Consider the following 17,295-nt stretch of genomic DNA (forward strand, 5'->3'; position numbering starts at 1 on the left):
AACATGGAGTCGTCTCGTGGACGCGCATCTCCAGTGTCATTGTTCCCTGCCTGACCACTCACAAAAACTCCTGCTGTTTTTCGCCCAGAGACTGCAAAGACGTCATTCCACTTTCTGGCGCCTTCTGAGAGCCAATGGAAGCCTTAGAAAATGTCGCGTTACAACAGAGATGCTGTATTTTTAATAGAGATGCCCCAGAAGGAGAACAAATTGTCAGACAGGGCACTTCCTGTATGGAATCTTCTCAGGTTTTGGCTTGCCATATGAGTTCTGTTATACTCACAGACACCCTTCAAACAGTTTTAGAAACGTTAGAGTGTTTTCTATCCAAATCTACTAATTATATGCATATTGTAGTTCTGGGCAGGAGTAGTAACCAGATTAAATCGGGTACGTTTTTTTATCCGGCTGTGAAAATACTGCCCCCTATCCCAAACAAGTTTTAAGTAACTTTCTGTCTTATGTAACCATACCAAACGTAACATATCATACTCATTTCAGTGTTTCAGTGGATTTACGTTTACTGTGTTACGTCTAGTCCATGAGACCAGGCTTGTCAGGTGTTGGCGAGTATAACCTGAGCAATTTCATCTTCTAGCTGCACTTCACTACCAGCAGAGGGCGCATTTTGACTGCTGGCCAATTCAACAGCGACTCCTTCACCCACAACCCTACCCACGCTGCCAGCGAGCTGCAATGCCAACAATGTCACCTCCCTGGGCACCCACTGGGGGTTGTTCGACGCCACCTATGACCCCACGACTCCGACCCCTCATATGGGCAATACCACAGTGATGCCCCCAAACTTATCATGACTGAATTCATTGAAAAACTCCCCTGTGTAGATTTGCAGGTAACTTATGTTATAACCTTATAGGATGACTTGAATACATTTATCAGCATTGAATCGTTCATATGGAGTTTCCTTCATTTAGCATTTCCTTCAATACTGTAAAAAAAAAGTCTGTGATTGTCATGTTATTTGCTGGGAGGAGTCTTGGCTAAGTTCTCTGGCTTGCTTGTAGGGACCTACTGTGGAAGCCTATCATCACAAGCATCACATATGCAGCTCTAAAATGATTAGAAATGCTTCACATAATAGGTGTGACAGTGTACTGTAGATGATTGTCCCTCAAATGAACGACTCACTCATGAGATATATCAGGTTTGAATGAGAGCCTAGTGTTTCCATCTCCCTGTTGTCCTTAATATATGTGTAAAACAAATTGTAAAATGAGTGCTTCTGTTACGTCTGCTCCCTCTCTGGCACTCGAGGGCGCCAGGCTGCCCTTCATCACGCACACCTGTTACCATCATAACGCGCATCAGCGCTCACTGGACTCACCTGGACTCCTTCACTTTGTTGATTGCCTTCCCTATTTCTGTCTGCTCCCCCATTTGTTCCCTGTGTCAGCATGTCCAGACACTGTCCTGTTCCATGTCCGTTGCTGATTAAACGTTCACTCCCTGTACCTGCTTCTTGTCTACCAGCGTCGACCCTTACAGCTTCCATGGACATGTTAATTGTTCCCTTTTGATTAGCACTGAGACTCTAAGTGTTACAACATCCAAGTTTATTGTGAACAGATTGTAGCTTCTGTTTTATGCTGTTTCATATTGAAATTAACAGTCAAAGTTGTGAAAGTATTGTTGAGGTTCAACGTATGTCATTTGACTTACAGCGTCTACCTGTTATTGCTCCTATTTCAGCTCACAGACACATACTATTTAATTTGAAAATCATTTTATTAAATCGATTAAAGTTTGAAGAATTGGGAGAGCATGGAAGAGTAAATGCAGACTAAAATTACATTACTTAAGATATGAAAGCACTTCTATCATCAGAGGTATTATTGCGACTAAATATATTTTAATCTAAAACCTGAGATTCATTGTACCTGTGTGCTTCTATCTATTGACCGATCAATCATGAAAGGACAAGCATTTTGCTACACTCGCTATAACATCTGCTAACCATGTGTGTGTGACCAATACAATTTAAATTGATTTGAAAATCATAAGGAGAGATACTCACAGTTGAAGTTGGAAGTTTACATACACCTTAGCCAAATACATTTAAACTCAGTTCCACAATTCCTGCCTTTTAATCCTAGTACAAATTCCCTGTTTTAGGTCAGTTGGAATCACCATTTTATTTTAAGAATGTGAAATGTCAGAATAATAGTAGAGTGATTTATTTCAGCTTTTATTTCTTTCATCACATTCCCAGTGGGTCAGAAGTTTCAATACACTCAATTAGTATTTTGTAGCATTTTCAGTTTTGCCCACACATTTTCTATAGGATTGAGGTCAGGGCTTTGTGATGGCCACTCCAATACTTTGACTTTGTTGTCCTTAAGGCATTTTGCCACAACTTTGGAAGTATGCTTGGGGTCATTGTCCATTTGTAAGACCAATTTGCGACCAAGCTTTAACTTCCTGACTGATGTCTTAATGTCTTAAGATGTTGCTTCAATATATCCACATAATTTTCCCCTCCTCATGATGCCATCTATTTTGTGAAGTGCACCAGTCCCTCCTGCAGCAAAGCACCCCCACAACATGATGCTGCCACCCCCGTGCTTCACGGTTGGGATGGTGTTCTTTGGCTTGCAAGCACCTTTCTTTTTTCCTACAAACATAACGATGGTCATTATGGCCAAACAGTTCAATTTTTGTTTCATCAGACCAGAGGACATTTCTCTAAAAAGTACGATCTTTGTCCCCATGTGCAGTTGTAAACCGTAGTCTGGCTTTTTTGTAGCGGTTTTGTAGCAGTGGCTTCTTCCTTACTGAGCTCCCTTTTAGGTTATGTGGATATAGGACTCGTTTTACTGTGGATATAGATACTTTTGTACCTGTTTCCTCCAGCATCTTCACAAGGTCCTTTGGTGTTGTTCTGGGATTGATTTGCACTTTTCGCACCAAAGTACGTTCATCTCTAGGAGACAGAATGCATCCCCTTCCTGAGCGGTATGACGGCTGCGTGGTCCCATGGTGTTTATACTGGTGTACACTTGTTTGTACAGATGAACGTGGTACCTTCAGGCATTTGGAAATTGCTCCCAAGGATGAACCAGACTTGTGGAGGTCTAAAATTGTTTTTCTGAGGTCTTGGCTGATTTCTTTTGATTTTCCCATGATGTCAAGCAAAGAGGCACTGAGTTTGAAGGTAGGCCTTGAAATACACCCACAGGTACACCTCCAATTGACTCAAATGATGTCAATTAGCCTATCAGAAGCTTCTAAAGCCATGACATATTTTTTGGGAATTTTCCAAGCTGTTCGGCCAGCGTTCGGTGGTTGACGTCACCGGCTTTCTAGCCATCGCCACTTCTGCACTAAACTGGATCTCACGAGTGTGAACAATCTGGTGCGTATCCGAGAGGGAAACGAGTGGAAGACGGCGTTTAGTACCACCTCAGGGCATTATGAGTACCTCGTCATCCCGTACGCGTTGATGAATGCTCCGTCAGTCTTCCAATCCTTTGTAGACGAGATTTTCAGGGAGCTGCACGGGCAGGTGTATATCGATGACATTCTGATATACTCTGCTACACGCGCCGAGCATGTGTCCTTGGTGCGCAAGGTACTTGGACGACTGTTGGAGCATGACCTGTACGTCAAGGCTGAGAAATGCCTGTTCTTTCAACAGTCTGTCTCCCTTCCTAGGGTATTGCATTTCCACATCAGGGGTGGAGATGGAGAGTGACCGCATAGCAGCTGTGCGTAATTGGCCAACTCCCACCACGGTAAAGGAGGTGCATCGATTTTTAGGGTTTGCCAATTACTACCAGAGATTTATCCGGGGTTTTGGCCAGGTAGCTGCTCCCATTACCTCACTGCTGAAGGGGGGTCCTGTACGTCTGCAGTGGTCTGTTGAGGCGGACAGGGCTTTTGGGCAGCTGAAAGCTCTGTTTACCTCGGCTCACGTGCTGGCCCATCCGGATCCCTCTTTGGCATTCATAGTAGAGGTGGACGCGTCAGAGGCTGGGATCGGAGCCGTGCTCTCTCAGCGCTTGGGCACTCCACCGAAGCTCCGCCCCTGTGCTTTCTTCTCGAAGAAGCTCAGCCCGGCGGAGCGGAACTATGATGTAGGGGACCGGGAGCTGTTGGCTGTGGCTAAGGCTTTGAAGGCGTGGAGACATTGGCTTGAGGGGGCTAAACACCCTTTCCTCATCTGGACTGACCACCGCAACCTGGAGTACATCCAGGCAGCTAGGAGACTGAATCCTCGTCAGGCAAGGTGGGCCATGTTCTTTACCTGTTTTTTGTTTACCCTGTCCTTCAGACCAGGTTCCCAGAATGTTAAGGCAGATGCTCTGTCCCGGCTGTATGACACAGAGGAGCGGCCCATGGATCAGACTCCCATTCTCCCGGCTTCCTGCCTGGTAGCGCCGGTCGTGTGGGAGCTGGACGCGGACATTGAGCGGGCATTGCATACTGAACCCGCTCCACTCCAGTGTCCCGTCGGACTTCAGTACGTTCCATCTGCTGTCCGTGACAAGTTGATCTATTGGGCCCACACATCACCCTCCTCTGGTCATCTGGGGATCGGTCGGACGGTGCGCTGTCTGTCTGGGAAGTACTGGTGGCCCACCTTAGCTTGGAACGTGAGGGTTTATGTTTCCTCCTGCTCAGTGTGCGCCCAGTGTAAGGCTCCTAGACACCTGCCCAGAGGTAAGCTACATCCCTTACCCGTTCCACAACGGCCTTGGTCACACCTGTCGGTTGATTTTCTAATGGATCTTCCTCCCTCACAGGGGAACACCACGATCTTGGTCGCTGTGGATCATTTCTCTAGTCCTGTCGTCTTCTTCCTCTGCCCGGTCTCCCTACGGCCCTACAAACTGCGGAGGCCCTGTTTACACACGTCTTCCGGCACTACGGGGTGCCTGAGGATATAGTGTCTGATCGGGGTCCCCAGTTCACTTCGAAAGTCTGGAGGGCGTTCATGGAACGTTTGGGGGTCTCGATCAGCCTTACCTTGGGTTTCCACCCCGAGAGTAATGGGCAGGTGGAGAGAGTGAACCAGGATGTGGGCAGGTTTCTGCGGTCCTATTGCCAGGACCGGCCGGGGGAGTGGGCGGCGTTCGTGCCCTGGGCAGAGATGGTGCAGAACTCGCTCCGCCACTCCTCCACTAACCCCTCCCCCTTTCAGTGTGTATTGGGGTATCAGCCGGTTCTGGCACCGTGGCATCGGAGTCAGACCGAGGCTCCTGCGGTGGACGAGTGGTTCAGACGTGTGGAGGAGACCTGGGAAGCCGCTCATTGTCACCTCCAGCAGGCCGCGCTGCGCCAAAAGACCAGCGCGGACCGTCACCTCAGTGAGGCCCCGATGTTCACACCAAGGGACAGGGTCTGGATCTCGACCTGAAACCTGCCCCTCCGCCTGCCCTGCCGGAAGCTGGGACCGCGGTTTGTGGGGCCATTCAAAGTCCTGAGGAGAGTGAATGAGGTATGTTACAGGTTACAGCTCCCCCTGATTACCATATTAACCCCTCGTTCCATGTGTCTCTCCTTAGACCGGTGGTGGCTGGTCCGCTCCAGGACTTTGAGGTGCGGGAGGTTCCTCGGACATCGAGGGGGCCCCGGCGTACTCCGTCCATTCTATCCTGGATTCAACGCGTCGGGCGGGGGGCCTTCAGTACCTCGTGGAGTGGGAGGGGTACGGTCCGGAGGAGAGGTAATGGGTTCCGGTGGCTGATGTATTAGACCCTGAACTACTGCGTGAGTTCCACCGTCGCCGGTGTTGATGCACTGCTGGAACCGCACGTCAGGGGGGGGGAGGGGGGGTACTGTCACGACTTCCGCTGAAGTCGGCTCCTCTCCTTGTTCGGCGGCGTTCGTCGGTCAACGTCACCGGCTTTCTAGCCATCGCCGCTCCATTGTTCATGTATCCATTTGTTTTGTCTTGTTCCCTGCACACCTGGTTTTCATTCCCCAATCAATTCATATGTATTTATTCCTCTGTTCCCCATCATGTCTTTGTGTAGGATTGTTTCGTATTACATGTATTTGGATATTGTGATTTTGTTACGCGCATTTATTTTTGTCTATGTTCCGTGTTTTAGGCACATTTATTGTTATTTTTTGTGTTGTTTTCTTACCGGAATAAATTGCACCTGTTCACTACACTCTGCTCTCCTGCACCTGACTTCGCCTCCGATACACACTCAATACACTACCGGTCAAAAGTTTTAGAACACCTACTCATTCAAGGGTTTCCTTTATTTCTACTATTTCCTCCATTGTAGAATAATAGTGAAGACATCAAAACTATGAAATCATAGTAGTGTAGTAACCAAAAAAGTGTTCAACAAATCAAAATATATTTTAGATTTCAGATTCTTCAAATAGTCACCCTTTGCCTTGTTGACAGCTTTGCACGCTCTTGGCATTCTCTAAACTAGCTTCACCTAGAATGCTTTTCCAACACTCTTGAAGGAGTTCCCATATATGCTGAGCACTTGTTGGCTGCTTTTCCTTCACTCTGCGGGGCAAATCATCCCAAACCATCTCAATTTGCCTAATTTCGGGGGATTGTGGAGGCCAGGTCATGTGATGCAGCACTATCACTCTCCTTCTTGGTAAAATAGCCCTTACACAGCCTGGAGGTGTGTTGGGCCAATGTCCTGTTGGAAAACAGGACAATGCCATAATATGGATTTAGCTCTATTTGGTAAAAGACCATCTTCTTATACCCCCCTACCTTGTCACAACACAACTGATTGGCTCAAATGCATTAAGAAGGAAAGAAATTCCACAAATTAACTTTTAACAAGGCAAAGTTGTCATGAAGGCAAAGGGTGGGTATTTGAAGTATATTTTAATATGTTTTGGTTACTACATGATTCCATATGTGTTATTTCTTAGTTTTGAGGTCTTCACTATTATTCTACAATGTAGAAAATTGTAAAAATAAAGAAAACCCTTGAATGAGTAGGTGTTTTAAAACCTTTGACCGGTAGTGTATACACACGATTATAACATAAAAACGAAATACATCTCAAATAAATGCCATCAATAGGGAGAAACATACACAAACAGTACATAGTGTAACTAATGTTACAGGTAGGCCATGCATTTTCAGTAAGCAGAACATTATTTAATGATGAAGACATGATCATGATTCCTCTTCAACTCAATAGACTTTAGATCATTTAATGAATTGTTGAAATTGTTTGATGTCTCGATTAGGAAGCATGTTGTCCAACATAATAAGAGCACTGGTGTGTTGTTAGTAAGAAGTTCACAGATTATGTCTTATATCATTTGCGAGGAAATTATGTAATTTTAGGTGAACTCTACTTGTTTTTAGGTTTGGGCTACAGTTATTAAGAGTTTACTAATCAACAAAGTCCCACGATTTAACTTTCTTCATAACAATTACATTCAAATTAGTAGATTGACGAATAGAATGTATGGTTATTCAAATAAAAGTGGACAATCCATATCAGAGACCGTAAACTGACACCAAGTTTTGTTGATTAATACAGTATCAAGTGTATTTTAGACTTAGGGATCTGATTAGGTATCAGACATGGAGGTCAAACATGTTCACAAGGGCTGCGTTCACACAGGCAACCCAATTCTGATATATTTTCCACTAATTGGTCTTTTGACCAATCACATGAGATCTTTTCACATCAGATCTTCTTCAGAGCTGATCTGATTAGTGAAAATAACATCACAATTGGGCTGCCTGTCTAAACGCAGCCAATGTGCCCACATCTGAGTTCAGCTCTGTCAGGCACACAATACATGGCATCAGAGGAGGCTGGTGGGAGGAGCTATAGGAGTACAGGCTAATTGTAATGGCTGGAATGGAATAAATGGAATGGAGTCCAACACATAGTTTCCATGTGTTTGTTACCATTCCATTGATTCCATTCCAGCCATTACAATGACAAGTCCTCCTATAGCTCCTCCCACCAGCCTCCCCTGCATGGTGTGCACTGCAGCCTTTGTATCTCAGATTTCATGTCTCCTAAATCTCATCAGAGTTGGCTTGTGCTGTGCATCATGAAACTCAATCCCTGTTTAAAATTACACAATGTTCCTCAAGTCAAATAAGCTATTTATTAGTCATATATTAATACATGTAATAACATGATTCATGAGTTCAGATATAATATAAAGACACAGAAAACTGTACTTTGAAAGCTAGTAAAAAGCTTTAATCCAACACAAATCAATCAAGTTCAAGCATTACCTCTGGTGCCCACAGGAAATAAATACACCGCAGCTGTAAGCAACAAAATAACATACAATATTGAGTTAGATACTGATATCAAATCTTCAGTAAAACATAGCAGCAAATTGTCTAAGTTCCTGTTGAGAAACAAATCCAAATCTATCAGTGCATAATCATTCAATGTTAAAAAGGACTTATGTCTCCTTAGTTCTGTATGGTTCCACCTCAGATGACGTCACACCAACAGGGTGATGATAACACCATCATCCTGCCCTTGCCACAGCATCTCCCCCTTGAACGCCACCTTCCCATGCCTCCTGGCTCTCAGAAGAATCCCCACCACCTTGTCAGAGATGCGTACGTATCTATCAAACAGTTCTCTGAAAGTGACGCGGGTCTTCCCGTCGGGATCTGGGTCATTCATAGTCCTGATCACATAGCACATGTCGGCTATCTCACCGTGGATGTGTTGCTCGGCTCGCCTGGCCCGTTCGGCTGTTTTCGTGCCTTCTTTGGGGCGTCCGTAACCCTCCTCGCCCTTGCGGAGGCGTAGGGACATGGAGTATTCATAGTCAAAGTCATCACTGAAGGGGTTGAGCTTCTGGTTGACGGTGTGCATCGAGGACCAGTTCTGCCAGCGGCTCTTCAGATTGCCCACAGCACTGTACTTCCTTGAGAGAGCATTGATCCTGTTGGCGTCATCCAACTCCTTTCTGCCCCTGTGAAGGACAATCACAAAAATATTTACCAAAAAATTAAACAATCATCAATCATGGCAACATCTATTTCCACTGTAAAGCTCAGAACAGGTTTTGCACTATACCGTTTTATTTTAGCAAAAATGTGCTGTATAAAAATGATATAGGTGTATTAGCATTATCCTTTACATATTTGGGGGCAATGTGCAATGACGGGCCGTCATGCACCGTCACTTGTACATGAAGAAAGAACATTGAACTCACACTGAGATGGAGGGTATTTTGACCCTCACCCATGACTCAATTTTCTCTTTCGGTGAGACGCTGTCATTGTCCCTCTGCTTGGCCTCCCTGGATGACCCAGTGCTATCTGTCTTTACAGGTTTAGAGGTGTCTGTCTGTCCAGGTTTAGAGCTGTCTGTCTGTCCAGCTTCAGTGCTGTTTGTCTGTCCAGGTTCAGTGCTGTCTATCTGTCCTGGTTTAGAGCTGTCTGTCTGTCCAGGTTTACCTTGGCCGCTCTCCGCCTCAAGGGCCCTTTCCTCTGCCTCAGAGTACCGACTATCCTCTGTGTCCACGCTACAGGTGCGCCCATCTCCAAATTCTCCCTCTGACGGAACATTCCGCTCCTTCTCCTTCCAGCTGCAGGTCAGCTCCAACACATTGGAGCACTTTCTGCGGAGTGTGGGCGACACCCTCTTGCTCAGCATCCTGTCTATCTTCTCCCCTGGTGGTGGAGCCTCCTTACAAATCCGCTCGGTCAGAAATGTAATGCCCACACTCCTCTCCTGAATGCCGCTGGCCACAGTCTTCACCACCTGCTTGGTCTGGATCCGGGACTCCCCTTGAAGCACTAGCAGAGTCTTCCTTTGATCCACCGATTGGGAAGGAGGAGAGCTGCCTTGGGACTCCTGCTGGTCAGCTGAAGGGTTGTTCTGATCAGCAGGTAGGTTGGTTCCAGTGGTGAGATCCTGACTGGGACAAACCCTCTTCTCCCAAGTTCCTAATTTAGTGGTGCTTGGCGTCTTTGGTGGTTCGTCCCAAAGCTCTCTTAGGGCGTCAGGAGCCCAGCCAACTGGCTCCTTGGCCTGCTTGTCCTTGACCTCGGACACCCAGTTCTGCCAGCTCCGGGTCAGGCTGGACACCATGCAGATGGTGCACAGCTTCTTGATGTTCTTGTTGGTGGAAGGCTTCCTCTGGCCAGCCTGTGCAGTCAGTGTCAGGTTAGGCTTTTTTTTCAAATGTTCTACTCTTGCCAGACTAGTTGCTTATGTTCATGAAGCTTCTCTCTCTTCCTCTGTGGGACTGTCTCTCTGACCCTAATTGCCTGCCCTGTTGCCTTCTACCCTAACTCCGGCTTAAAATGGGAGGTGTGAACTCTACATGACGTTGTAAAGTATTTGAGACATCCCCGCCTCCCCGCTGATCGTCTTTCCCTGACACTTGCCAACCTAGAGGGATTGGTGTGCTCACATTTCCTCACGGACCATGGGCCATATCTGGAGGTAAACAGGGCAACAGAGCAAAGGTGCGCTAAGCTCTTAAAGGACCGGCGCAAACATGTAGCTAACTGCCTAGACAAATGCAAAGACTAGCTGATCTATAAAGCTTGTTTGGATGTGACGCCTCGACGCGGTCCGGCTTTGTTTGGTGTGAGGAATACATGGGGATGCATCACTGCCTCCTCTCACGACTTGCATTATGTTCTCAGGGTAACCATGCTTGTGTACTGCCCCCAGACTCTAATCTACGCATTATTCATTATCATTTTCCAATTTGACATGACAACCACAAAGTCCATACAGTTACTGTATATGGAGGCCCAAGGGCATCCTTTTGTACGTGATATTGCAAAAATAACATACAATCAGTATATTACACAGCGAGAACAAACATGAATGAGATTAATCCACATTTGCATTTTCGATGATGGTACTACTTGCAAATGTCACTACATGACATTGGTGGTGATTGCTAATCACAACTCCAAGGCCAAACTGCCTGTACAGTATATCACATGTCAGATGACAATGCAGAAGCTGCTGTCTAGAAAAGAGCTATCAAAATACTGCCAGTAGTTCAGATGACCTTGTTGACGATAATGAGCAAATCCCATAAAAGCAATCCTGTTTAACAGTGTCAATCCAGTTGGGTGGCCTGTCTGGACGCATGTGTCACCAATATTTGTGTTGGCGAAGGCATGAAATGTAATGTATTCAAAATCACAATGACTTTTGCAGGAAAAGGGAATCTAAGAAAGGGGACATGTGATGACGTTGAATCAACGTGGAAAACTGATTAGACTGGCAAAAAGTCATCAACGTAAGGGAATTTCGTATTTTTTTCACACAACTTTTAACCTAAAAGCAATGAATGACATGGTGAATTCATGTTAGTTGACAACTCAACCAAATGTATATCAAAACTAGACGTTGAAATGACATTGGTGCCCAGTGGACAATCAATCAAGTCAAGCTCATGCTCAAAACAGGTCAGTGACAGACAGAAAGACAGTGAGGGTTGGTGCAATACAGAAAGATACAATTGGATTTGACAGCATCTGTAAAATAGATCAACTAGCAGAAACACACAAGAGAACATTAGCTTACAGCACAGCTCAAATTCTGCTCTAGTTTGCACGTTTGCTGCCAGCGCCAGGTTCTATTTCCATAAACACAAACACTTACTGCATTGTCACCTGAATAGATAGATGGATGATATATATCCACACCGTGCATGCCATGCAAATATGCTGTATGGAGTGTGCTTAGGCAAGAAGCTGAGAGCAGCTACACCTACACAGGCAGTTTTTGTGGGTCACAGGGACCAGAGGGGGTGTCAAAGACAGAAGGAGACATTTGACCCAAGGACCAAAGGCACACGTACTCTAACCAGGAAAGAATGTGATACCTGGAGAAGACGAGGAGCTCCTGCTTACGCATGTAGGGTTTAGTCTTGCAATGCACCTGGTAGAGAGATTAAAGTTTAGAAACAGGGAGGAGCACGGACTCTGGCATTGCACCCAGTGCTTCAAGACTACATTTCATGTTAGAAAATGGGCATGTGAGTTTTAGATGTATACGTGTATTCGTCCAGCTCTCTAGACATAACCTAATGTGATAGTGTACATGGGTGGATGTTTATGGGAATCTGTGTGTGTGTGTTAGTCTTGATATTTGTATGGGTCAATGAGTGGAAAGGGATATATTAATAGAATCTGTCTGAAGCATACACAGGCCAGCAAGCTGGTGAGAGGCAGCTGTTGGCAGTCAGTCACACAGTGTGGAAGTGTGTCAGTGAGCATGAACAGAGGACTCCTGTATACCTCTTCAGGTCATTCCAAATAACCCCATAAGCAGGTTAGAGCGCCACCTTATGGACAAATATGTGGATTACCTCTCAATCACATGTTTGGGGATGATAGGGTACTCTGTCACATTGTTCATCTTTGAAGAGGATTTCTAAATATAATTCATATTCAAATCACATGAAATCAGGATATGTTTTTTTCACTATAAAAAAAAAATCTGCAAAATTATAAGAATTTAGCAGTGTGACATTTTTGGGAGGTAATTGGTACTTTAGGCCTGGGCCTTGTTTTAGGGAAATGCCTATAGAAAATATATCTGGGTACTCAGATTAACTTGTAGATAGAAGTCTGTGAAAGTTTAACAAATGTCATTGTAAAGTTTACACCTTAAAGAACCCATATAAAGACAGTTTAGACTTTTGAATTCAATTATATTTTTGGAAAAATTGTTTGTCGAAAACATACATCTCATTAAAGAAAATCATCCAACAGTATTTCTACTGACATCTAGTGACAAAAGTAGGAACTTCACCTGGACAAGGTAGTGTTGCAAATACACATTCACCAACTATATTCATCAGACAAGAACTCTAAAAAGCAGCCGTTGTTGAGAACGGTAAGCTCAGTAAAACACCAGCAGAGGTCCCCACAAGGTCAGTGTTGAGTCTGTAAAGCTCTGTAGTGCTAGAGAAAGATGCTGGAGAAAAATGTTCTGTCTCCAGTGGTCAAATAACCTACAGGGGATTGAGTGGGTGAGCGAGTCAGAGACGGACAAATTAGGTCTATGGTTTATGAGGAGTTAGAGAAACAGACGGAAAGAAAGAGGAAAGGCATGTTGAACTAGAGCTGTTGTTACCAAGCCTGATCCACCATCCTGATCTCGCAAGCTTACATTGTTTCAGGATGGTGGATCCGGCTAGTGGTTACCATGTACTGTATGTACTCAGACCGGACACAACCCTTCATGCTGCTTGTGCTGTATATTGATGATCCAAGATGGCGTAGCAGTTCAGACGTCCTTTACCCTCCTCTTGTCGTGTCCCGTGTATATATATATATATATTTACATATTTTTCTTCGCATTATCTTTTTACATTTTTTCTTCTAAAACTCAACCTCAAAGCACTCTCCTGCAACCCGCCTCACCAATTTAAAAAATAAAGTATTATTTACCTCAAATCCGAAATCCACAACAGAAGCTAGCCAGAGGTTAGTCTTTTTCACTGGCTAACGTTGGAGTTCAGCTAGCCACGGTTAGCTGTCCTCAGCTATCCATTAGCTCGAAAAGCTATCGCCAGTTTTTGTACAGCGCGACTCAGACCAGAGCACACCGGACCTATTCTCTCTCCTTTCCCCGATTTCTACCGCAGGCTCTGGACATTTACACCGGAATCTTGCAGCTAAATAGCTGCTACCTGAGTGACTATTGGCAACGTCGGTCCCGGAATTAACACACATTATTCCGGAGCTAGCCAGCTGAAGAGTTCCGTCAGCCACTCGTGGGCTTTTCCTGAGCTAGCCAGTTGAAGTGTCTCCTGGGCTACAATCACCTATCCTGACCCGCTTTACTGCCGATGCGGAGCCCCATCGGGCCTTCACGACTGGACCACCGACGTTATCTGCCCGAGGGAGTTATCCAACTGGCCCCTCCGTCGCGACGTAACCTGATCGCCCATCTGCGGCCCACTAATCGTTAATCGTTAGCTGTCTTATCGGCTGCGATCTGAATAGGTCTATCGGACACTTTTCTTGGACCACTATAACTAACTATTTTGCCAACTTGGACTGGTCCCCCCTTCCACACGGAACCCCACTAACGGAAACGCACAAGGTGGCTAAAAACAGACCTCCCTCCATCTTCCACCAGCTTTCTACCTATGGCCCGGCTAGCTGTCTGAATCTCACTGGACCCTTTGATCACTCGGCTAAGCATGCCTCTCCTCAATGTCAATATGCAATGTCCATTGCTGTTCTGGTTAGTGTTTATTGGCTTATTTCACTGTAGAGCCTCTAGCCCTGCTCATTATACCTTATCCAACCTCTCAGTTCCTCCACCCACACATGCTATGACATCTTCTGGTTTCAATGATGTTTCTAGAGACAATATCTATCTCATCATCACTAAATGCCTAGGTTTACCTCCTCTGTATTCACATCCCACCATACCTTTGTCTGTACATTATACCTTGAAGCTATTTTATCGCCCCCAGAAACCTGCTCCTTTTTCTCTCTATTCTGGACGTCACAGACGACCAATTCTTATAGCTTTTAGCCGTACCCTCATACTCATTCTTCTCTGCTCCTCTGGGGATGTAGAGGTGAATCCAGGCCCTGCAGTGCCTGGCTCCACTCCTACTCCCCAGGCGCTCTCTTTTGATGACTTCTGTAACCGTAATAGCCTTGGTTTCATGCATGTTAACATTAGAAGCCTCCTCCCTAAGTTTGTTTTATTCACTGCTTTAGCACACTCTGCCAACCCGGATGTCCTAGCTGTGTCTGAATCTTGGCTTAGGAAGTCCACCAAAAACTCCGAAATCTTCATCCCTAACTACGTTTTCAGACAAGATAGAACGACCAAAGGGGGCGGTGTTGCAATCTACTGCAGAGATAGCCTGCAGAGCTCTGTCCTGCTATCCAGGTCTGTACCCAAACAATTTGAACTTCCACTTTTAAAAATCCACCTCTCCAAAAACAAGTCTCTCACCGTCGCCGCCTGCTATAGACCCCCCTCGGCCTCTAGCTGTGCTCTGGACACCATATGTGAATTGCCTGATTGCCCCCCGTCTATCTTCAGAGCTCGTGCTACTAGGTGACCTAAACTGGGACATGCTTAACACCCCAGCCATCCTACAATCCAAGCTTGATGCCCTCAATCTCAAACAAATGATTAATGAACCCACCAGGTACAACCCCAAAGCCGCAAACACTGGCACCCTCATAGATATCATCCTAACCAACATGCCCTCTAAATACACCTCTGCTGTTTTCAACCAAGATCTCAGCGATCACTGACTCATTGCCTGCACCCGTAATGGTTCAGCGGTCAAACGACCTCCACTCATCACTGTCAAACGATCCCTGAAACATTTCAACGAGCAAGCCTTTCTAATCGACCTGGCCCTGGTATCCTGGAAGGATATTGACCTCATCCCGTCAGTAGAGGATGCCTGGTTATTTTTTTTAAATGCCTTCCTCACCATCTTAAATAAGCATGCCCCTTTCAAGAAATTTAGAACCAGGAACAGATATAGCCCTTGGTTCTCCCCAGACCTGACTGCCCTTAACCAACACAAAAATATCCTGTGGCGTTCTGCATTAGCATCGAACTGCCCCCGCGATATGCAACTTTTCAGAGAAGTTAGAAACCAATACACACAGGCAGTTAGAAACGCCAAGGCTAGCTTTTTCAAACAGAAATTTGCTTCCTGCAACTCAAACTCTAAAAAGTTCTGGGACACTGTAAAGTCCATGGAGAATAAGAACACCTCCTCCCAACTGCCCACTGCACTGAGGATAGGAAACTCTGTCACCACCGATAAGCCCACTATAATTGAGAATTTCAATAAGCATTTTTCTACGGCTGGCCATGCTTTCCACCTAACTACCCTACTGCATTCAACAGCATTGCACCCCCCACAGCTACTCGCCCAAGCCTCCCCCATTTCTCCTTCTCCCAAATCCATTCAGCTGATGTTCTGAAAGAGCTGCAAAATCTGGACCCCTACAAATCAGCTGGGCTTGACAATCTGGACCCTTTCTTTCTAAAATTATCTGCCAAAATTATTGCAACCCCTATTACTAGCCTGTTCAACCTCTCTTTCGTGTCGTCTGAGATTCCCATAGATTGGAAAGCAGCTGCTGTCATCCCCCTCTTCAAAGGAGGTGACACTCTTGACCCAAATTGCTACAGACCTATATCCATCCTACCCTGCCTTTCTAAGGTCTTCGAAAGCCAAGTCAACAAACAGATTACCGACCATTTCGAATCCCACCGCACCCTCTCCGCTATGCAATCTGGTTTCAGAGCTGGTCATGGGTGCACCTCAGCCACGCTCAAGGTCCTAAACGACATCGTAACCGCCATCGATAAGAAACAATACTGTGCTGCCGTATTCATTGACCTGGCCAAAGCTTTTGACTCTGTTAATCACCACATCCTCATCGGCAGACTCAGTAGCCTTGGTTTCTCAAACGATTGCGTCGCCTGGTTCACCAACTACTTCTCTGATAGAGTTCAGTGTGTTAAATCGGAGGGCCTGCTCTCCGGACCTCTGGCAGTCTCTATGGGGGTACCACAGGGTTCAATTCTTGGGCCAACTCTTTTCTCTGTATACATCAATGATGTCGCTCTTGCTGCTGGTGAATCTCTGATCCACCTCTACGCAGACGTCACCATTCTGTATACTTCTGGCCCTTCTTTTGACACTGTGTTAACAACCCTCCAGACGAGCTTCAATGCCATACAACTCTCCTTCCGTGGTCTCCAACTGCTCCTAAATACAACTAAAACTAAATGCATGCTCTTCAACCGATCGCTGCCTGCACCTGCCCGCCTGTCCAGCATCACTTCTCTGGACGGTTCTGACTTAGAATTTGTGGACAACTACAAATACCTAGGTGTCTGGTTAGACTGTAAACTCTCCTTCCAGACTCACATCAATCATCTCCAATCCAAAGTTAAATCTAGAATTGGCTTCCTATTTCGCAACAAACCATCCTTCACTCATGCTGCCAAACATACCCTCGTAAACTGACCATCCTACCAATCCTCGACTTCGGCGATGTCATTTACAAAATAGCCTCCAATACCCTACTCAACAAGCTGGGTGCAGTCTATCACAGTGCCATCCGTTTTGTCACCAAAGCCCCATATACTACCCACCACTGCGACCTGTACGCTCTCGTTGGCTGGTCTTCGCTTCATAATCGTCGCCAAACACATTGGCTCCAGGTCATCTACAAGACCCTGCTAGGTAAAGTCCCCCCTTATCTCCGCTCACTGGTCACCATAGCAGCACCCACCTGTAGCACGCGCTCCAGCAGGTATATCTCTCTGGTCACCCCTAAAGCCAACTCCTCCTTTGGTCGTCTCT

The 17,295-nt window shown here is 45.8% G+C and overlaps 1 protein-coding gene across 1 annotated transcript; it reads right to left on the reverse strand.

The window, feature by feature from the left end:
* Positions 1 to 8,158: 8,158 nt before the first annotated feature.
* On the reverse strand, positions 8,159 to 11,154 carry LOC106570048 (actin-binding Rho-activating protein). The gene is made up of 2 exons (XM_014141977.2): positions 9,160 to 11,154; positions 8,159 to 8,916 (listed from the first exon to the last, which is right to left on the reverse strand). Exons 1-2 carry the CDS (start codon positions 10,038 to 10,040, stop codon positions 8,433 to 8,435), a joined length of 1,365 nt encoding a protein of 454 aa, XP_013997452.2. The 5' UTR covers positions 10,041 to 11,154; the 3' UTR covers positions 8,159 to 8,432.
* Between the last annotated feature and the right edge of the window lie 6,141 nt (positions 11,155 to 17,295).

The sequence above is a fragment of the Salmo salar genome, chromosome ssa14, assembly GCF_905237065.1.
Source record: "Salmo salar chromosome ssa14, Ssal_v3.1, whole genome shotgun sequence".
NCBI classification, from domain to species: domain Eukaryota; kingdom Metazoa; phylum Chordata; class Actinopteri; order Salmoniformes; family Salmonidae; genus Salmo; species Salmo salar.

Excerpts from the sequence above, each read along its gene's own strand:
- LOC106570048 (XM_014141977.2), bottom strand. The coding sequence starts at position 10,040 with ATGGTGTCCAGCCTGACCCGGAGCTGGCAGAACTGGGTGTCCGAGGTC. Across the intron at positions 8,917-9,159 it reads AAAATACCCTCCATCTCAGT|GGGCAGAAAGGAGTTGGATG; the intron begins GTGAGTTCAATG and ends TGTCCTTCACAG.